This window comes from Amborella trichopoda, chromosome 1 (assembly GCF_054954075.1).
Source record: "Amborella trichopoda isolate Santa Cruz 75 chromosome 1, AtrichopodaSantaCruz75HAP2 v2.0, whole genome shotgun sequence".
Taxonomy (NCBI): Eukaryota; Viridiplantae; Streptophyta; class Magnoliopsida; order Amborellales; family Amborellaceae; genus Amborella; species Amborella trichopoda.
The window spans coordinates 56,531,088-56,552,456 of NC_142336.1; the positions used below are offsets into that span (position 1 = coordinate 56,531,088).

The following is a 21,369-nucleotide window of genomic DNA, read 5'->3' on the forward strand; positions in this document are numbered from 1 at the left end:
TAGTGGAAATTTTGAGGGACGCCTTTATTTGATTTTTTCAGACCTCGCCCTTATATAATTTTCTTTTCAAATTTAAAATAATTTTTTTTGCGCTTTAAGCTTAGTCAATGGAACAAACACAGCTACCCAATTTCATGAGCTCCATTAACCAAATATAAATGGTCTTTTTGTACATTTTCGCTTAATCCACTCTTGATTACAAATAGAGGAAACTATAAAAATGGTTTATAAGGTACATCACGTGATATCAACCTTTTTCTATGTGTAAACGATATCAGGTGATATCCACCATTCGTACACACCCTGCAGTGTGATAATGGATACTTGGTACACACCCTTGCAGTGTACCCATTTTGAAAAGGCAAAGCAATTTGCACTGATGGCATTTTTATAAGAATGAAAAAGTTTATATAAGGATGCTGCCTTATAATGTAGAACTACGGATGGCCTTAAAAAATCCATCTGAAAATGTTGTTTTAACGTTGAAAAACCCTTTGATTGATCATTTGGACATTGAGATGTATAACTATGAAAAATAAAAAAAATTTAAATCTCAAAAATAGAGAATTTTCCAATATATTATCTACACCGTCCATTTTCAAGATTTTTGTATGTTTATAGATCCACTTGATTTTAACTATTTTTTGAAATTTAAAATTTTACAACTACATATAGAAATAGATTTTGAGATAATCCTAATAACATTTTACATCAAAATTATATACCATGATAAAATTTTAAGGGCACCGCACCTCTACACCTACGGAGGTGTCACCCTTATAAGAATAGGGTTTCTATGAGTGGGTCGACTCATATGTACATATGTGTCCCCCCTCTAAGAATCTGCTTGATAACTGGAAACAAGTTCATGAACTGTAAATTAGAAGTTTCTGAAGAACTGTGAACTTAAGAAGTTTCTGGTTTCTGTGCTTGATAACCTCTCGGGAAGTTAAGAAGTTCTTGATTTATGTGTTTAATAATCTCTTAAAAAGTTAAAGAAGAACTAGGTATCTATATTGGATTAGAGAAAAGACAGGTTTTTATCCCCTTGGCAAGAGTTACATTTGTCATATGTCCACCACTAACACCACATAATAAAAATACAATTTGGTTTCCAAACCGGCCTATAATCCATACCAAAAAAAATGGTATAGAAGTCAAGGTCCCATCAAATGGTATAAAAGCCGAGTTTGTGAATATATGAATTCCTCTGCCCAGATCTTGTGCCACTTCTGTAAGTTTGGCCTGAAATTGTACACAAAATAGTGATAATATAATTATTAGATATGCAAAATGGTAAGTGCATGTGCAAAACTGAAAGTAGTACAATTGACCAGTTCATCATGCGCGTAATTGCACAAAAATCAGCATACACATGAACAATATAAAAACCAACACCCCAATACAGAATTCAACCACAAGTACCATTCTTCCAACATGAAGGAGGTACCCACCATCTCAAGAAAATGGAGAAAGAATCGAAGATCATACTGTTACATATACATGGGTTCCGAATTTCAAATCAAAGATCATATCGTTACATGTATTATATATACATGGGCTCCAAATTTCAAATCGAAGATCATATTGTTACATATACATGGGCTCCAAATCGAAGATCATACTGTTACATATACATAATGACTTATATTGTAAGCTGCATATAACAATAAATAGGTTTAACATTAAAATAAATTAATGAAAAAAAAAAAAAAAAACCAGATGCAAGAATGTAATGGAACAATAATATAATAATTTTACTATCAAACCCTATGAACTATGAAATGTAGGTAAAGAACCCCAAAAAATCTAAAATCCAAAAGGATACCACAAATTAGATGGTCCAAGTGACCTATATGCATCAAAACAAAAAAGTTAGGTGATCAAGAAAAAGGCTTCAGGGCATCAATTTTTGGCCACCGAGATACATGCGATGACTATAGCCTTTCTTCTGTGAAAATGAGCTTTTCACAGACTAGATTCCACTGAAAAAAATTCAATCCCAATGTCATGGAACTAGATAGATATGAATGTGATTGGTCTAAATAAGCTTTAAAATGGATATCAATTGTTTTGCTTTGTTTTAGTTATAGGCAGTCCAAAACCGTCATATAGTAGCCATGTTTTGGAACAAATTCCCCTGAATCAATCGGGCCATATCATAGTTGAAGAAATTACATTTCTGACTTTTTTGTGCACAAACCATCTGCTTAAATTATAAGTTGATTTAAATTTGAGCAAATAAACCCCGAATTGATTTAGTATAAAGATACACAGAAAGAATCCAAACATAAAAAACCATTTTCTTTATTAATTCAGCAGTTTCATCAAAATTAAAAATAAAAATTGAAAGGAGCTAGGTTCTCCTTCCATGAACGTATTTTCTCACCCAATTTGAAGCGAACCAAGGAGTTGGTAAAAAAAAAAAGTGTAAACAAAACAACAAAAAATCCAAGTATTGGAAGAAAATGAGGACTGGCAAGGAAAATTACACCGTGAAACAATCAAATTAGTTCAAAAACATGCAATGAACTATAACCAAAAATTTCAAAGCAACATGAGAAGCAAGGTGATTAACTTACATAAAAATAACAAATCAACAAAGCAGGAAAGCAATCACTTTGCCACCAAAGGGCACAAAACCTCAAGAGCCCTAAAATGCCAAAAGCAAAATTTCAGGTCAGCACTCTATACTGCAGAACGTGCACGGAAAGTGCAGAAATCCATCAAAAAACACAATTGAGAAACCAGAATTTCTAGGGCAAAAAGTAAGGCAGAGGGATAAAACAAAAAACAAAAACAGAGCAAGCAAAAAAGGAGAAAGAGAGAGAGTTCTTACCGTGATCTTAACGGAGGAAACAGAAAACAACCCTAGTCACTGGAGCAAGCTTCTTCTGGCACATGCGGTGTGAGCAAATGGAAACCATGAGAGAGAAAGAGAAATTTTAGAGAGAGAGAGAGAGGAGCGTGGGCATTTAATGGGGGTTACTTTGTATGTCTGGATTTCTCAGCGGCGAAGATGGGAAGCTGCGAAGAGAGGGGTGCTCAGCGGCGAAGATGGGAAGCTGCAAAGAGAGGGGTGCTCACCGGCGAAGACGAGAAAAGAGGACGCTAGGGTTACCCAAGGAGACGAACTTCCGATTTTGAGGTCCGACTTTGGGGTCGGAACTGTTTTTGTTTACAGAAGAGTGTAGGAAGATTAAAAGTTTTTATTTTGGATTCTCATTTCTTATCAAACACGAAAGTTTAGAGGTTTTTAACTTCCAAAAGCCCCTCCTTACTATCAAACACACCTTAAAAAGTCATTCGAAAGTTTTTTTTTCATCCTTTTTTTTATGTTTCCTAATCTAAGCCAAGGTGATCATACATATAAAAAATAAAAAAATTAAAATTTAAGAGATGCCTTTTTCGTGGGGAGTTTTTTTTACACCATCCACCTAATATTTCATTCGGAGTACTTTACATAATGTCCATCTTTGGACACATTCGTGGGTTAGCAAGCTCTTGCGCTCGCAAAGCTTGTTATCTCACAAAAATATATATATATATATATATTTTAAAACCGTACCTCAAATTTCATTGGAATATATATGGCATCAAAAAATTTGCCAAACAATCATCCTAACCTTGAACAATAATAAGACTAAGAAAGAAAATGGTTTTGAAGTCTTAAAAATTATATATCTTAATACATAATTCGTATGTAAAAATGGGTCACGCCTAAAAAAATCTAACAAGGAGATCATGAATATGAAAAATAAATTAATTTAAAAAATATAAGTAATAATTCTATTAAAAAATATTTGGATAGTTAGTTTCAATCATTTTTAAATGGACCACCTGTCTACATCTATCTTTAAAATGGATGTTTTATACCTCAGGAACCCCAATATATGTAAAATGCGGTCCCCGCTGTATGATACAACTTTCTGTTAAATCTTTATGAAGCCAAACATGCAACTTTTGGGGAGGTTTCTGAAGTGTGGTCTTAACCAATTTTTGCCAGGCTGCAGCCGTACTAGAACAGCGTCTTACAACTCCTGTGTAAGGTGTAATTTGCAGTTGGGAGCGATTTTCCTTATCGAGTCAAAGAGATTATACGTGGCAAAAACGCATCCAAATAGAGCAGCTACAATAATTGCCATTTTGCCCTTAGTCCCTCGCCCTTTTGAGTGGGAAATGTAAATCATATTTCAATTATTCCCAGCTGGATTGAGAGTCGCTAATCTGGATTGGAATTAGTAGGTAGATAAGCCAAATCTTGTTCGGAATTGTATTCAATCTAAGTTCGGAGTGTCCTGCCTAGTGTTATTAGGGAACCCACTACCCATGCACATTCATTTTAAGTTTTATTATTTTTGTTTTTTTAGTTATTTTATTCAGAAGAGTTACCACACTAGAGAATGGTCCACTTCTTCATGAATGATGAATTGGCCATATCTTTCCAACCGGTGACTAATCCAGGAATTCAAAGACTAGTTTTTAAGATCGGATTAGCTTGATTTCGTAATTTATATTTTTTATTAGAGGTATTGTCTACAAAAAGATTATTTATCTTTAACAAAAAGGGGTCACAACTGGGCCAAACATTAGATATTAAATTTGATGGTTTGGAGCGAGTCCTAAAGTCCGAAAATCTATTTAATGATACTTTTACAATGGCCTATTTTGAAATTCAAAAGACAGGAAGGATCGTGATACAGAAAGGGTATCTTTGTAGACAATTTTCAGTCGTCAATTTTGAAATTTAAAAGGCGGTAGGAAAATGGTCTCTTTGTCGAAAAATTTGTTGAATTTTATAAAAGAATAAAAAGATAATTCTGGCATAAGATAAGGGCATCGTAAGTAATCATTACACTCTATCTAGAACTAAAAGTTTCAGTCGATTTAAACCGTTATCCACACCACCTTCCCTTTCATTCGGAACTGTCAGCTTGCGTTCACAGCTGAAATTTCTCAGCAGTGGATAAGAAAACCCTAGATTCTTCTAGGAACTTTAGAACAGTAAACCCTAGATTTTCCAGAGTGAAACGCAAACAGGATCTTACGTGGTTATATGAGAAGGAAATGCAAGAAAACCACCTAAAAAGAGAAGTAAATTACCAGGTAGATGCTCTCTAAACGTCCATTTATCTGCATTTGCTGGCCCAGCTCATTCTCTGAATTATTCATGGTTTCTTAGTGGGGTTTTGGGGTATCAGTTGTGGGTTATGTGTCCATCTTTACAATGGAAAAATCAAGTAGTTTTTGGGAACCAGGACTTATTTCATCATTAAAAAGCTTCTGGTTGTGAGACTTCAAATGGGTTTCCATGAATTCGTCTCTGGGTTGGAAAATGTGGCCTTTTGTTCATGTTCTTAATGAGCAATTCCATGGTCATTTGTTGGACTTCCGTGCCATTTGACGAGAAATTTTCCAGAGAAAATTCACATAGGAATTATTGTTCCCGCCTCTTCTGGCATTCTCGAGCTTCATTTTACAATAAAAAGACAAGAGGTCAAAAAACTGTTCCAAATGCTAAGCATAGGAAGACTAAGACGAGAACATGGTGGCAGAAATTCTTCATAGACGAAGAAGGGAACTGGTTTGGGCTCAAGGATGACATTGGTGAAATTGAGGGGCAAGATGGGGAAAAGAGTGACGATGAAATTTCAGAGAAAGAGAAGTTTGAGGCTTGGAAAAGGAGAGCTGAAGCCATTTCAGAGTTGAGAGAAGCTCAAGAGAGTGTTGAACATGAGGAAAACAGAGACTGGGAAGATTGGGTTCAAGGAGAAACCATGGGTACTCATCATTCTTCTTCTTCCTCTTCTTCTTCTTCTTCTTTTAAGCATGGAAATTGGGAGGATGGTTTGGAAGACAACAACAATGGAGGAGCAGATACTTTAGATTCGAGCGATTTAGTGCGCCAAAAGGGTGTGGCTGAAAATATTAGGGATTTGGTAATAGGAACCGATGACGATGATGATGAAATTCTTTATGAAGATAGAGTTTTTCGCTATGCTTCAAGAAGTTCGGTAAGCAATGGTGACCTTCACACTACATTGTTCAATACCTGATTGTTTTTGCGAGAACTCAATGTATTGCAGCTTTGCAAGTGAATTTCTTTGATTTGTAAGGAATTAGATATTCTCGTAGGAATGCCTGAATTTATATTTTGCAAGGGAAACTTCTTATGAAAGATATATCTGATAAATCTTGCTTTACAGGAGGTTTCTTAAGTGTATTTTGAATGCACTATTTATAGTTCTCCATATTCGTGGGTGGCATGCAAATGGGATTGAAGTGGTGTCTGACCACTGCTTGTCATTTGACATGTTCCCAACCAAGAATCAATTGAGGGTTGAGATGTTTTGAGGAATTGAGAAACCTCAACCCTCTAGAGACTCCCATAGTAAAGCCCACTACATTTGTAATGTTTGTTACTCTTCCAAAGATTTGGAAGAGAGATTTATCAAGATCATTGCCAATAAAGATGAAAGTTTGTGAGCCATCCACCTGGGGTTAATACTAACACATATAAAATCTATGGACATGCACAAAGACACTAATAGTTCATTCTCTGTTTCCAGTAGAAAGTGAGAGATTAAAAGTGCAACCTAAGTTGTGTGACTAGGAGCTCCAAACCAGTGCATCATATGGGTTTTCAAGGAGCTATATGCTATATTTATTTTTCCGGATTTTTCTTAATTTTTTTTCTTGCTACACTGTATATTTCCTTATCTCGATAATGGTTTTAAAGTCCTACTTATAAACGAAAAACCACACTCCTTTGTTATCTTTCAGAACTCTATTCATTTATCTTTGACCCTGAAGATTGTGTTGAATTATGTCTATACCTTCAATTTGTATATCCATTTAGAAGGATCTTTATTCTTCTGATATGTTACATGCAATTGATCTTAAAACACACACAAATATTGGGTTCATATGGAACAGAAGTAGTCATTGTTTTCAGTTGGATTTACTATACTTGTCTTTGCAGGCAGTATTTTTGGCAGTGCTGGTGCTTGTACCATGTGCTTTGGATTTTGTGGTTCATGATTATGTTTTGATGCCATTTGTAGACAGGTATATTTTTCATTTATGAGAGCTAATCACAATATCTCTTGACTACTAAGTAATGACCACTTAATTGCGAAAATTTCAGTTCCTAAGGACTTCAATGTCACCTATAGAGTTGTGTTAATTGGATTATATTGCAGTCTTACCAAATAATTGTTAGGAATGCTTATCTGAAAGTCCAGTTTGTGAAAATAATCAATGGGGGAAGGAAGCATGGCTCTCCTATACCATTCTTGATTCCTTTGATTAAAAGTTTAAAAAATTCACACAAAAATGGAAACAAGTCTTTGACTACTCAGTGGATTCCTTTCGGACTCGCCCGAGTTACTCGGACTCGGCCCCGGCCAAGCTGAGTACCCGAGTACAACTCGGGTATATTAAAAATTAAAAGAAAGCCTAAAAAAACATAAAATTTTAGGATTGATGTATAATAATTATGCATGCAATTTGGATGTGTTCTGCACTGATTTGTGACTTTTTATTGTGAAATACCATATTTTTGTATTTTCCTTTTTTTGTGGATTTTCTGAAATGCCTCCAACTGAAAATCAATTTTTTTCTAAATCCTTTTTTATTTGGCTTATTTTGGATTCCTTAAGTTAGTTTCTAGTTTTGTTTCACTTTTAAAGTTTTATTTTATTTTTTTGCATTTTTTGAAATTTTTTTTAAATTTTTTAGGGATTTTTGGCCTTGTACATGATTTGGCCGAGTCCACTTCGACTCGACCAAGTTACTCGTCTTTAGCCAGGGCCTAGTCCATGGTCCAAGCCAAGTCTAAAAACTTCGATGGAAACTATTCCTCATTCGGTTGACGCCCCAGATGACCAATTCTGCACCATGATTGCTTTAGACTGAAATGTGCCTAATGTACCCATTAGTTTCAATTCCAATGGGTTTTCATGGTTAAAAAATCCGTCTTTTATCTGACCTTGCATATGAACAGGTATGTGGAGAAAGTGCCTCTTGCTGCTGCGTTGCTTGATGTGAGGAAATCTCAAAAACTTGAGATGATTAAGACCCTAAAGATTGAGAAGGCGAGATACCGTTTTGAAGCAGAGATTGGTAAATCACCTCCTCTTTCTGATGAGGAAATTTGGTTCGAGCTGCGGCACAAAGCGTAAGATGATCGTTAAGATTCTTTCTTTGCTCCACTGAATATGGCAAGTTGAAGATGATTTTTATTATTACATCTTTGCTCCACCTACTAACAAACTGTAATTCGTAACAAGGGGCTCCAGAAGTGATTGATTATTGCTCATTAAGAAAAATCTAATGATTGGTCATTAGTCAAATTAATACTTACATATTGGTGTTGAATTTTTATTTCCATCTATATTAGCAACCTTATATTCTTTTTAATGAGCTTGATCATATTGTCTCAACTAACCAAATACATGCTATGCGTTCTCAAAGAAAAATGCATATTATGATAAACTAATCATAAGCAAGTACACAAACCCATCATGAACATAGATAAGATGTATACATAAAGGAAAAAGTGCCAGAATACTCTTATAGCCCACCCGATTTTTCCGCTACTCTGGACTAAGCCATATAGGCCTAAAATTTTTATTAAAAATTGTTTTTATTATAAAAATATTGTTTTAGATTGTTTAAAGTTCCCAAACTTTAGTTAATCATTTTAAACGTTACATATTTTGCTTACATTATTATTATTGTGATTATTATTATTATCATTTTATTATCATTAATAAAGTTTGTGGGGTCAGCCGAGACGAGTCACCGACTCGGCCGCTTTAACTTGGAACCAGTGGGTGACTGGTTTGACCCGGCACTCCGACTTTCAAAACATGTATAAAGGGAACACAAATTCTTTTCTCGATTGTTACAGTACAAGCTTTTGTTATAGAGACTATTTATGCTTATTGGACTTGATGGGAGCTCTTTCTCACTGTTCGAACACGAAGCATTTACATGCATTTTGCTATTCGATCCAATAGGTCTTTTAGGTTGTTATGCCTAAACGCAATTGTCTTTTATTAAGTATGATTCAATGTTATCTGTCAGAAAAAAAATTGTGTATCAAAATTTTATTGTTTTAAATGATTTCCTTGTTTGAATGGCGATCTTTAATGGTCATGTGCATGTAGCATGTGCACAACATCCAATTGGGCAATTCTTTTCCTAACTTACTAAACATGTCACTACTTGCATATGGCTGTTCTTCTTGGAAGAAGGGGACTAACAAAATTCAAAGTTTTATTCCTCTTATTTTACCAGGTTAGAACTGAGAGATGAATGGAGGTTAGAAAACCGAAAAGCATTTGCTAATATCTGGTCGGATATGGTTTTTGGAATAGCATTATTTGTTCTTATTTTCTTCAATCAGAGCAAAGTGAGTACTCTAATCTGTCTTTTTCTGTGATTGAAATAGATATTAGGTTTTCTTCATGCATTGAGCACTTTTAAGTCTCCATGCCTTTTGGGGTTTTCGGATTTGTTCCTGCTTCTCAAAAAATTGTTATGCATTGCAACCATTTTTGTCCTTTTTAGTCTTTTCTAATATTATGAAATCACCACTAAAATTTTCCTACATGCTTGATTCTTTCCTTAGTTGAATATTCTCTTTCATTTCAGGTTGCTTTGATGAAATTTACAGGATATAAAATATTCAAGAATGTATCTGATACTGGGAAGGCATTTCTTATTATTCTTGTAACAGACATTTTTTTGGGGTAAATTTTTTTATTCTTCAGTATTTCTCTATATTTTTCTCCAAGCTTCACATTTGCTAAAGGAACATGATTTCTGTAACTCTTGGAAAATGTGACATTTCAATTTTACATTCTAGTTGACCCAAAAGAGCAACATATGTTATTATATTTTTGTTATTTTGAGACTTTTTTTGTGATATTCATGATTGCAGGTATCATTCTGAGTCTGGCTGGCAAACTTTGATTGAAATCATTCTTGAGCATTATGGACTTGAGGTGGATCAATCTGCCATAACCATTTTCATATCCGTGGTTCCAGTTGTTATTGACGCTTGTGTGAAACTTTGGGTAAGCCATCTATATGTCATATCATTCCACATCAGTAATTGAACCAACCCCACATAACATCATGGCCATTCATGCACATATATGTTATTCTAGGCTAAACCACTGTTGGATGAAGACTTTTAGTGGAGCATGGGGGGTGCCTTGGCTGTTATTTGGACTACTGGATTTTGTGGTCCGATTTTTTATTTTTTTTCTATATGTTCTTGGTTGTCATGTAAAGAAATGGAAAAGAAAATGTTGAGAGCTGATCTGAAAATAATACAGCAAATAACGGCCTGAAAATAATACAGAAAATAACAGCTTAGGGTACATACCAGAGCATTTTTACATGAGTTAAATGGACATAAAACTGATCCTGGTTCTTGAGACCTTTCTCATTGATATGTATCCAATGAACATTTGCATGTGAATGCATGCGCATGCAGATCCATGGATATACCCATGTGCGGATGTATATGTGGCACATGCACACAGATGCATGCATTCACACAGTTCACATGTGCATGTGTATTGTATATTTATGTGTGTGTGTGTGTGTGTGTGTGTGTGTTTTGGTGTATATTTATGTATTACGAATTGTTGACATTTGGGTTAAATGGAACTTTTGTGGTTGAGACAGAGCAAGCTATATCACTGCACAAGGGCATTCATGCCATGGTCTTGTGTGTATGTAGATTTACATGTATGCATATGTATGGAGGCTTGCATGCATGTACGCTTAATTTGATAAGTTGAAACACATATCTATGTTCAACCAAAAATTGATAGGATCCTGATATTGCTTCATCTTCATGCAGTTGTTTAAATTTCTACCCAAATTATCACCTAAGGTCTCGAACATTTTCCGGGAAATGAGACGGCACTAGTGAGGTTTATCATTCAAAACTATCATCTGATTGTGGCGCACACACATATATGGAGGTAACTCAATAATCTCTGATATCAATTTATTTTTCCTTAGTTCTCTGATATTTGTACCTGTCACAAAACGGTTACCCACTTTTTATTTCAATAAATATTTTTAGGTGCTATCATGTTCCGGTGGAGATATCTGGAAGCCATGGCCGATTGCCAATATTTCCGGCGGCCTTATCATGATTATTTATTGTCAATTGTTTCATCTTTATTTTTGTTTATTTAAATCCCACACAACTCTTGAGTAAATATATATAATGAATTTTGCCTGATTTAAAATTTTCGGCAAATCTGAACTTCAACCTTAATAAAATAAATATGAGGCTTCCAAATTTCGTGTTTGGTCGTTTTTCTGGTGTAAAATATTGGGTACGCGCAATATGGCCTTTTTGAAGTTCAGTTTTCAAATTTTCAACTACAGTAATGACAACTTTGTTCACTTTTATAAGATGTTCATGTGAAAGGTTATGTATTTGAATAGCATGAAGCTGTAAAATTTTATATGGTTTGGATCATTGTTTATTGATTGGGCCCGGTCCAACTCAGGCAAGTCCTGAGTCGGGCCTCACCTGAATGGGGCCAGAAATATTCAACAGTGAAACTTAAAAAAGAAAAGAAATAATGGAACACTGTAAAACTACAGTGGTTCCAGGGTTTTTTGGCCCTGAATTGCCCTCCTCCCCATCCGTAGCTGTCCGCGGTCAGACCGACGATTTTTGAGACATTGGTTTGAATTACAACTTTAGAAGGATGGTGAAGAGGAATATATAATCTGTAGCCATGTCAGAATGGGGATGGAGCAAGGGTACTGATCACAGGTGAGGTTTATGTGGACTACCCTACGGCATTGCATCTAACTACCCATTTCCATGCGCGGTCAGATGAAACAAGACATGGGGTGGGATCACATTTAACCAATATACATATAGAATGGATGGTCCCGATGTGCAGAGCTCGTGGAAAGCCACATAAATCGATCAGGTCCGCATAAGTCGATCAGGTCTATATACTATAATTCTGTTTAGTTTCAAACAAGATTTGAAAAGGCACCACACTGTACTTTTCGTGTGATATCATGCCCCATAAATAATGTGTATGTGAAAGAGAGTTAGTTTACCTTTTTAGAAATTATCATGATTTTTATGATGGATTATGGCAAATATGTCTTATGAAACTTTTTTCATCCTTATAATTATAGTATACTTTACCTTTACCAAGAAAGGTTTCTTTACTTTCCCTCTAGCATAGAAGATATATACTTTCCTCCATCCAGCCGTCTAATTTAGATCAAGTGAGCGATTCACTGTTTGATCTAGATCTGACACATCAGATTATTATATTTTTAATTATATTATATAAATTGTATGAATATGAAATTTGGTACGTGCTATCTTCTCAATGGGGTGCACCTACAAAAAATATTTAAAATATTTTTCGATAAAATATAATAACCAAAATACCCCTTGAAATTGTTAGGGGTATTTTGGTTATTTTATTTTGATGAGATTTTTTTTTTTTTTGCTAGTACGAGTTTAAGGGAGGAGTGGACTTTCAAAATTTGGTGTTAAAAAATATTTTATAGAAAAAAATTTAAAATAAAATATTTTAGAAACGTGACATTGTGATGGGGTTCATCTCAGCCGGTTGGATAGGGGGAAGTATATAAATTTTATGCAGTAAAGGGGAAGGATAGAAAGCTTGCCCATCACTACCGCGTCTTGTTTAATAAGAGGGAGTAAATAGATAGTACGCCGATGTTGGAATGTAAAACCTTTCAAATAGGAAGAGTATACAAAGAGATCATTTATGGTGGAAGTCACAATCACTTTTGTACGTGAGAATCAAATCAGATGGTTGTAAGAGTACCATTGATTAGACTCAAAATTTCCAAAATTTTTTTTTTCTGCAAGCCATAAAATTTAGTACTTGTTGTCTCCTTATAATAAAAATACAGATCCCATAGGATTCTACCCCCAAATAATAATATTAGTGCCGTAAGCAAGTTTCACATGATTCAACCAAGTCTTTCCAACAAACAAGTGAATCCTCACCCATATTATGGAAAATGGGGAAAAGTGCAAAAAGCTCTAATTTCATGATTCAACCAACCCCGCACGAACAATACTGCTGGACCACAACTCAAAGGTTACCCCCCGCATGACGCATAATTGACAATTTTGCCCCTCTCAACCTCTTTAAGAGCCCTCCTTCCCCACATTGCCAACGTAACAATCCCAGCATGGCCAACAACATAACACTCCTGCACAGAGAAAAACAGCACCTAGAACCCCTTGAGAGAGATAATGGAGGAGAACATATCTTTACCAGCAAATTTCCAGCAGTTCCGGTGCCATACCTCACTTTGCCGGAATTTGTCCTTGAGAATTGGGAGAAATATGAAGAAAAGGTGGCCATAGTCGAAGCAATCGGAGGAAAAGAGTTCACGTATCGCCAAGTTGTAGATGGAGTGAGAGACTTCGGCAATGGCCTCAAGGGCATGGGCATGGTGAAGGGCAGTGTGGTAATTGTGCTCCTCCCGAACATAGCCGAGTACCCGATCATTGCCCTAGGGGTCATGTCAGCCGGTGGTGTCTTCTCGGGGTCGAACCCACTCGCGCACCCGTCGGAGGTCCGGAAGCAGGTTGAGGACTCAGGGGCCAAGCTCATAGTCACCAATGGCCCCTGCTATGAGAAGGTGAGGGACCTAGGCATACCAGTTCTTATAGTAGGAGGCGATCCCATTGAAAACACCATACCATGGGAAGAGTTGCTCAAAAGAGGGCGGAATAATGACCATTTTGCCCTCAAGGGAGATCTCTTGAGTGAAAATGACCAATTTGCCCCTACCAGCAAGGGGTCAGATGAAAATATCCATTTTACCCCTGACCACGCTACGGGTTGGAAAAATGACCATTTTACCCCTAAACAAGGCGAGGTGGTGTGCCAAGATGACCTCTGCGCCCTCCCTTACTCATCAGGGACCACTGGCACCTCCAAAGGGGTGATGCTAACCCATCGGAACCTCGTCGCCAACATGTGCTCTACGCTATTCGGGGTGACGCCCGAGATGATCGGCGAGTTCACGACACTGGGCCTGATGCCATTCTTCCACATCTATGGGATCACAGGCATTTGTTGTGCAACATTGAGGAACAAGGGGAAGGTGGTGGTGATGTCGAGGTTCGAGCTGAGGTTGTTCCTTGATGCTCTGATCACACATGGTGTGAACTTTGCGCCGATTGTGCCCCCAATCATGCTGTCTCTTGTGAAGAACCCCATTGTTGACGAGTTTGATCTTTCAAGGCTGAAGCTCCGATCGGTGATGACGGCCGCTGCTCCCCTTGCCCCTGATTTGCTCCAAGTGTTTGAGCAGAAGTTCCCTGGCGTGCAAGTCCAAGAGGTGAGTGCTTGTGTGTTAGAGTGAGAGATCGTGTTCCATTCAAAGAGATCAATGTTCAAAAAATCGACTCGGTCAAGGTATTTGGCTTGGCGGAGGTGATTTTTTTTTTTAAAAAAAGAGATGATAAAGGAGGATAGAATTTCTATGCTGTAGAGGAAGCACATAATCCTTTCAAGCTTTTTATGCTTCCCCTCCAATATAGAAGTTCTATCCTTCCATTTATCCAACCGTCCATTCTGAATGGAGGGTTAAGATTGCTCCAATCACAATGTCACGTCTCTACACTTTTTTTTTTATGAACTATTTTGATACCAAATTTTGGATGTTTATTCCTCTATGAAACTCGCACTAGTGAAAAATATATAAAAATTATTTTCAATAAACTAAAATAACCACAATACCTTGAAAAATTTCAAGAGGTCATTATATTTTATCAAAAAATTATTTTTAGTATTTTGTATAGGTACACCCCAATGTGAAGATGGCACGTACCAAATTTCATATTCATACAATATATATAAAAAAATCTTAAAAATAAAATACTTTGAGATATCGGATCTAAGATCAAACGATGAGTAGCTCTCTTGATCAAAATTGGACGGCTGGATGGTAGGGGGAGGATATAACTTATATGTTATAGAAAAGACATAAAAACCTTTCTCTAATATATATGAGAAATATTTTTATGCTTCCTGTACAGCATAGAAGTCATATCCTCCCCCTATCATCGGGCCGTCCAATTTTGATAAAGAGAATGATAGAACTTCCATACTGTAGGGGTAGCATAGAAAGCATGCCCTACCTTTCACTGTTACCATGAGGTTATCACTTTTTGCGAAAATTGACAACTTTGGAGGGGTCTTGACCTGCTTTCTCGCGGGTCTAAATTGCTTTTTAGAAGTGCAAAAAAAAGACCTTTCGAAAAAGTGGTAAAAGTTGGCTGCCACTTTCACACGTATGACTTAGAATTGAAGTATTATACTTCAACTAAAAAATATACAATGTACAGCTAATTCGCCTTATCTATAAGGCGAGGCCGAGTTGCCTCGGCCCACTTTTAAAATGCTGAAGATGACTCTACGATGTACAGCTGACTCGCCCATAACTCTCCTCGTCCATAAGGTGAGGCTGAGTTGCCTCGGCCGAGTTTTAAAATGCTGAAGGCGACTATGGTCAAGACTGATGATGAGAGAGAACTCGACCGAGTTTTAAAACGCTGAAGACGACTATGCTCAAGACAGCATGTTGAGAGAGAGAGACAGAGAGGTCATCTTCTAGCTTATGGGGTGTTTAAGCCTAGGGTGCGTGTTTGAGAGAGAGAGAGATTTATTTCATCTTCTAGCTTGTGGTCGTGTTTGAGCCTGCATGTAGAGAGAGAGAGTGTGTCTGGCCGCGCTTTATTTCATCTACTAGCTTATGGGCGTGCCAGAGACTATGTAGAAATGCAAGTTCAAGTTTGCGCCGTAGCCCATAATATGTCCACATGTATGAGTGAGTGAGTGAGTGAGAGAGAGACAGCAGTGTGCGAAAATTTGAACAGGCTTCGGAAACCAGCCTAATGGGTTCGAGTAACCGGTAAATCCGCCGATTCAATCGGCTTAATCGTGCAGGTCCCAACAGGTCTCGAAAGTGTTAAAAAAAATAAAAAATATACTTAAAGCGTGAGTAAACAAAGCACATCCAAATGAAATTAAAAAATAGTAAAAAAAAATACATTTAAAAAATTCGATTTGTGCTAAGGAATATTTTAAAAAAAATTCAAAAATAATGAGAAAAAAATGTAAAAAAAAATATTCATGGCCAAAACATTTCCCAATTTTTGCTGAAATGATTAAAAAGATTTAAAAACACATTACAAACAAATCCCTTATTTTTTGAGATTTTATGGTTTTTTTTTAAAAAAATTAAATGCCCTGCCAGACCACTAAAACCGGATAAGCCAATGCCTGATTCCAATTTGACTAGCTGGTTTCGAGTTAGACATGCCGAGTTTGCAAACATTGAGAGAGAGAGAGAGAGCGAGCATAGTTTTTAATCCATGGAGCTAAGCCTAATTCTCCTTGAGAGAGAGAGAGCATAGTTTTTAATCCATGGAGCTAAGCCTAATCCTCTTAAAAGAGAGAGAGTATAATTTTTAATCCATGGAGCCTTGAGGGCAAGTGTCTTGATAGGCGTACGGTCTCACCGAGCACAGTTGCATTACCATGAGTCACTGCACATCTGAAGAAGCGGGTGGCGTCGCAAAGAGGACCTCAGTTGGTCTCATTCTACCAAACCTCGAAATCAAATTTATTGACCCGGACACGCGGATTTCTCTTCCCAAAACCACCATTGGAGAACTCTGTGTTAGAAGCCAATGCGTTATGAAAGGTACCCTCATATTTCATAATTCCACTCATTTTGGATGTGTTTGATACATGGATTTTTTGGGAGTGGAAGAGACTCTCTCACAAATTATGGAAGACTACTCGTGTATTATTATTATTATTATTTTTTTTTTTTATGGAAGATAGGCTTTGCAAAAATGAACCCATTTTAATACTAAAAAAAAGCTGCATGGAAGGTCGCCTTTCCACTTTACAGCCTCCACACAATAATATCAAACATGGAAGTGGGACATTTAACTCCCCTTTCAAAAACTTCCATTTATCAAACACGCCCTTCATGTTACTGACCCAAAAGTTTTTGTACGCTCCCGAGGGAGCATACTCTCCATTTACTCAATTGAGTTAAAAGCAATCTAATAAATTTTTAGGACCCTATATTTTGAAGATGTAGCCCTCCCAGTGTGCAAATTCAATAAAAAGATTTTGCAAATCTCATTCCCTAAAAATAATGTCTCAATATTGAATAGAAACCGATCAATTTTTTAAACATCAGATGTAAGTGTTAGAAAACTCAAAATTCAATTTTTTTTTTTCCTTTTGAACATGATGATCTAGTGATTTTTAGTTGGTTCCCAAATTTTCGGATAAAATATCTTCCCCAGTAAATCTTTTGCCTGAGGGAATAATTGTACAGTATCTGGTTCACATGCAAAACTATTGGAGATCTTGGAGTCCATTTATCCAAGGAAAAGCATTTCAAATTGGATTTCGTTGGGGCGCCAATTTATGAAGTCGCACTTCATGTCTCTTTGCAAAATATAGTTTCTATGCTAAAAAAGCATGTAAATTGATCTTGTGGACCTTTGAGAAATTTTGGATACGAACAAAGATGGATTTCAAACCCTAATAATAATTTATCTAGTCTATATTTCAGATGTCAGAGATTTGCCAAATTTGTATTATTTTTAGAGCTTTAAATTTCATAATCAAAGGCAAAAATAGATCTGCAGGCCATCCAAATCATCTTCGGATCCGCATCATCCAGCAGGATTATGAGATGCATTTTACCAAATATCATAAAGTCGTGACCTGACCAAAACCACTACTCTTTTATCACATATTATATTATTTATATTTTTGTTATTAGGTTACTATAAGAATGAAGAGGAGACAGCAAGGACCCTAGACTCTGAAGGTTGGCTTCATACTGGTGATGTTGGTTACATAGATGATGATGGGCATGTGTTCATTGTGGATCGAATCAAGGAGCTCATCAAATACAAAGGTTTTCAGGTGGAAATTTGGCCCCAAAGTTAGCATTCAAAATTTAATATTCAAAACATATATTATATATAAAATGTAGTTCAATTGTTTGAAAATAGTAAATTGATCCTTTTGACCTTGACAATCATGGATACTAATAAGTGGATGGATTTCAAACCTTAAAAATGATTTGTATAATAAAGTATTTCGTGAACCTTCTATTGCAAGTGCTCTTAGGTTCACCATATCTGCATTATATTTTAAGCTTCAAATTTCATAACCAATGATCTGGTGACTATAATAGTTTCCTACACCGAAACTGCATTTTCCAATGGATTTATGTGGTGTAGACTAACCAATCAACCAATGGTAATTACATAAAATCATCCTATCTGTCAATATGCTTCATTCAAAGTCAAAAGTATATAAATGTCCTGAGGCGAAGTGCAATATAGATGAGATTTTCAGCTGTTTCAAAATTCTAAACCTTAAAAACTGTGCTTTTTGCTCATTACATTTTCCACAGTTAACAAGAATGATGCTTGCTTATTTATTTGCTAGCAGGTGGCTCCTGCTGAGTTAGAAGCCATACTGCTTTCCCATCCTTCAGTTGAAGATGCTGCTGTTGTCGCGTAAGATATATTTTCCCTGTTTTCCCCGATTCAACTACAAAGGGCAACCTTTTTATGCTTCTTTTATAACATAAAACTTATACACTTCTTCTTATTCAACCATCCACTTTGAATGGACGGCTGAGATAACCCAAATCACAATGTCATATCTATATACTATTTTATTTTAAATTTTTTTAATACAAAATACGTTGACACCAAATTTTGGTTGTCCACTCTTCTCTTAAACTCGCACTTGTAAAAAATATAAAAACAAATTTTCCAATAAAATAAAATGATCAAAATACCCCTAAAAGTTTCAATAGGCATTTTAGTCATTAAATTTTATCAAAAAATTCATTTTAATATTTTTTTTAGGTGCGTCCCATTTAGAAGATGGTGCGTACCAAATATCATATTGATACAATTTGTAAAAAACACTAAAAATAAAATACTCTGATAGATCTTAGATCAAACAGTGGGTGGCTCACTTGATCTAACTTGGATGGTTGAATAGAGGGAGTATATATCTTTTATGTTGTAGAGAAAGTATAGAAACTTTTATTTTTTGTGTCTGCATTATCCTTCACCTTATGAGAATGGGCTGTAGCCTACAGGTAGAGGTAGTTAGGGCGGGGTGGATGCCACAACGTGACATCCAAAGTTCTATTCTCAACGAGTCCCAAATTAACTTTCAAAAAAGAAAAAATATATACTCCCCACATATGTTGGCATATGGTTACCTCATTTACTCTAAACCCGAAACCCTAAATCCTAAATGCCACAATGTCAAGAGTTTTGAACTTGTGCCAAAAGGAAAGAAGAATCCGGCTAATGTTACTTTTGGCGTATTTGCTTGTAGGGTGGCTGATCAAGAAGCTGGCGAAATCCCAGCTGCTTGTGTTGTCATGGCTCCAACCTCAAAGGAGAGTGAAGAGGAGATCATGAAGTATGTGGCCTCCAATGTGGCCTCCTACAAGAGAGTGAGAGTGGTGCATTTTGTCAATTCAATTCCAAAATCACCCTCAGGCAAGATACTAAGAAGGTTGCTGAGAGACAGTGTCATGAGGCGCTTGAATTCAAGTTCTAACACCTCAAAAGACCATGGCTCTGCCCAAAGTGCTTGAGATCTATCTATTAGGGAAGATGGGAGCACTAATGTGGTCAATGCAAAATGCAAGGGGTTTAATGTTTTCAATGATACCTTAACATTTTACTAAGAATGAATTGATAACCTTGTGTTACTTAAATAGAACTTTTGATACATGAAATAGGATTTCAGCCAGGAAAAGTGTCAAGGCTTAATTGTTTAGCGCTTGACGATTTGCATCGCTCTTAATTCCAATTAAAGTAGGGGCCTCTCCCCTACTGACTCACCAAAAAAAAAAGGATTTCAACCATTTTCACCCCATATTTAAGAACAATGGGCGGACATGATTTTGGAAATTTTCATGCTGTGTAGGTATTGCTAGTTGTGCTTGTCCAAAATATTAAAGTCAAATGGTTATATGCGACACAGGAGCATGTCGTTCATTCACTCCGGAGGTGTAATCCTATTTAGGAGTAATTTTAGGATCAAAAAATTTTAAACTGAAGTTGGAGCATTTCCTCTATTCACTCCCTTTGGAGGTTTTTAGGCACTCAAATTCGGGAATATAATGTCTTCTACCTAGTGGCTTTTGATAGAGTAGAATGACGGATCAAGATTCATGTAGTTGATTCCAAAAAGTTGAAAAAAAACTTTGATCATGATGACGCATGAATGTCTTGAACCCAATGGTTTAAAAACCGGATCGGTGACCCGGATCGGGCTTTTCAAAAACCGATCCGGATCGGCGAATCGGCGATCCGGATCGGCGAATCGGCGATCCGGATCGAAATCGGGTGAATCGGTCAGAATAAAGCTTCAAAAAAATCCGAAAAAATTATTAAAATTCATTATAAATATTGGTTTTTAGGAATTCAATAAAAAATGAGGGTACTCCATTAAGAATTTTCATGTTTTTGAATGAATATGCGAATGTTGATATGTTCTTTCCCTGCATGAACCGCCATTCAACATTTAATTTACAGTATTTCGTGCTCATCCCTACACTGTTGCTGTTGGGACTCGATATGTGAATAATATGGCTGGGATAGGGTGGCCTCAGAATCATCATCTCTCTCGTTTTCTCTTTGAATAATATGGATTAAAAAAAAAAAAAAAAAAATTTTCAAAAAAATCTATCATGGATTAAAAAAAAAATCACAAATTTTCAAAAAATTCTATCATGGATTACAAAAAAAAATTCGATCATGGATTAAACAAAAAAAATCACAAATTTTCAAAAAATTCAATCATGGATTACATAAAATTCGATCATGGATTACATAAAATTCGATCATGGATTACAAAAAAAAACAAACAAAAAAAACAAAAAATTCAATCGTGGATTACAAAAAAAGAAAAAAATAGTTCGATCATGGATTACAAAAAATTCAATCATGGATTACAAAAAACTCTATCATGGGTTACAAAAAAAGCAAAAAACAAAAAATTCAATCATGGATTAAAAAAAAACAAACAAACATTTCAATCATGGATTACAAAAAAAAAACAAACATTTCGATCATATATTACAAAAAATTCGATCATGGATTACAAAAAATTCTATCATGGGTTACAAAAAAAAAAAAAAAAACAAAAAAATCGATCATGGATTACAAGAAAAGAAAACAAACATTTCGATCATGGATTACAAAAAATTCTATTATGGGTTACAAAAAAC

The 21,369-nt window shown here is 35.9% G+C and overlaps 2 protein-coding genes and 2 long non-coding RNA genes across 10 annotated transcripts; 2 read left to right on the forward strand and 2 right to left on the reverse strand.

The window, feature by feature from the left end:
- Nucleotides 1–992: 992 nt before the first annotated feature.
- On the reverse strand, nt 993–3,435 carry LOC105421139 (uncharacterized). Of its 2 annotated transcripts, XR_016041107.1 has the most exons (3): nt 2,840–3,337; nt 2,583–2,653; nt 993–1,245 (listed from the first exon to the last, which is right to left on the reverse strand). It is a non-coding gene; the product is annotated as an uncharacterized LOC105421139 (long non-coding RNA). The 2 variants fall into 2 exon arrangements; XR_966896.3 differs by lacking the exon at nt 2,583–2,653 and having other exon boundaries at nt 2,840–3,435.
- Nucleotides 3,436–4,897: 1,462 nt separating this feature from the next.
- On the forward strand, nt 4,898–11,332 carry LOC18440802 (CemA-like proton extrusion protein-like protein). 5 transcript variants are annotated; one of them, XM_088847346.1, is made up of 8 exons: nt 4,898–6,014; nt 6,983–7,068; nt 8,006–8,179; nt 9,304–9,418; nt 9,661–9,758; nt 9,950–10,085; nt 10,883–11,006; nt 11,111–11,332. In XM_088847346.1, the coding sequence occupies exons 1-7, from the start codon at nt 5,352–5,354 to the stop codon at nt 10,949–10,951; spliced, it is 1,341 nt and encodes a 446-aa protein (XP_088703472.1). In that variant the 5' UTR covers nt 4,898–5,351; the 3' UTR covers nt 10,952–11,006; nt 11,111–11,332. The 5 variants fall into 5 exon arrangements, with proteins under 5 accessions (XP_088703472.1, XP_088703478.1, XP_088703475.1 ...); XM_088847352.1 differs by lacking the exon at nt 9,304–9,418 and having other exon boundaries at nt 4,906–6,014; XM_088847363.1 differs by lacking the exon at nt 6,983–7,068 and having other exon boundaries at nt 4,925–6,014.
- A 1,586-nt stretch (nt 11,333–12,918) lies between these two features.
- Nucleotides 12,919–14,551, reverse strand: LOC148783941 (uncharacterized). The gene is made up of 2 exons (XR_016041132.1): nt 13,357–14,551; nt 12,919–13,260 (listed from the first exon to the last, which is right to left on the reverse strand). It is a non-coding gene; the product is annotated as an uncharacterized LOC148783941 (long non-coding RNA).
- Nucleotides 13,229–19,886, forward strand: ACOS5 (acyl-CoA synthetase 5). Of its 2 annotated transcripts, XM_006850938.4 has the most exons (5): nt 13,229–14,400; nt 16,572–16,770; nt 17,875–18,020; nt 18,555–18,622; nt 19,464–19,886. In XM_006850938.4, the coding sequence occupies exons 1-5, from the start codon at nt 13,240–13,242 to the stop codon at nt 19,726–19,728; spliced, it is 1,839 nt and encodes a 612-aa protein (XP_006851001.2). In that variant the 5' UTR covers nt 13,229–13,239; the 3' UTR covers nt 19,729–19,886. The 2 variants fall into 2 exon arrangements, with proteins under 2 accessions (XP_006851001.2, XP_088703466.1); XM_088847340.1 differs by lacking the exons at nt 16,572–16,770; nt 17,875–18,020; nt 18,555–18,622; nt 19,464–19,886 and adding an exon at nt 15,491–16,206.
- Nucleotides 19,887–21,369: the final 1,483 nt, after the last annotated feature.

Bases quoted from the DNA above. Each gene is read 5' to 3' on its own strand.
- LOC18440802 (XM_088847346.1), top strand. From the start codon at position 5,352: ATGTTCTTAATGAGCAATTCCATGGTCATTTGTTGGACTTCCGTGCCA. The intron at 6,015-6,982 runs GTAAGCAATGGT...TTGTCTTTGCAG, and splicing joins GCTATGCTTCAAGAAGTTCG to GCAGTATTTTTGGCAGTGCT. The intron at 9,759-9,949 runs GTAAATTTTTTT...TCATGATTGCAG, and splicing joins GTAACAGACATTTTTTTGGG to GTATCATTCTGAGTCTGGCT.
- ACOS5 (XM_006850938.4), top strand. From the start codon at position 13,240: ATGGCCAACAACATAACACTCCTGCACAGAGAAAAACAGCACCTAGAA. The intron at 18,021-18,554 runs GTGGAAATTTGG...ATTTGCTAGCAG, and splicing joins TCAAATACAAAGGTTTTCAG to GTGGCTCCTGCTGAGTTAGA. The intron at 18,623-19,463 runs GTAAGATATATT...ATTTGCTTGTAG, and splicing joins GAAGATGCTGCTGTTGTCGC to GGTGGCTGATCAAGAAGCTG.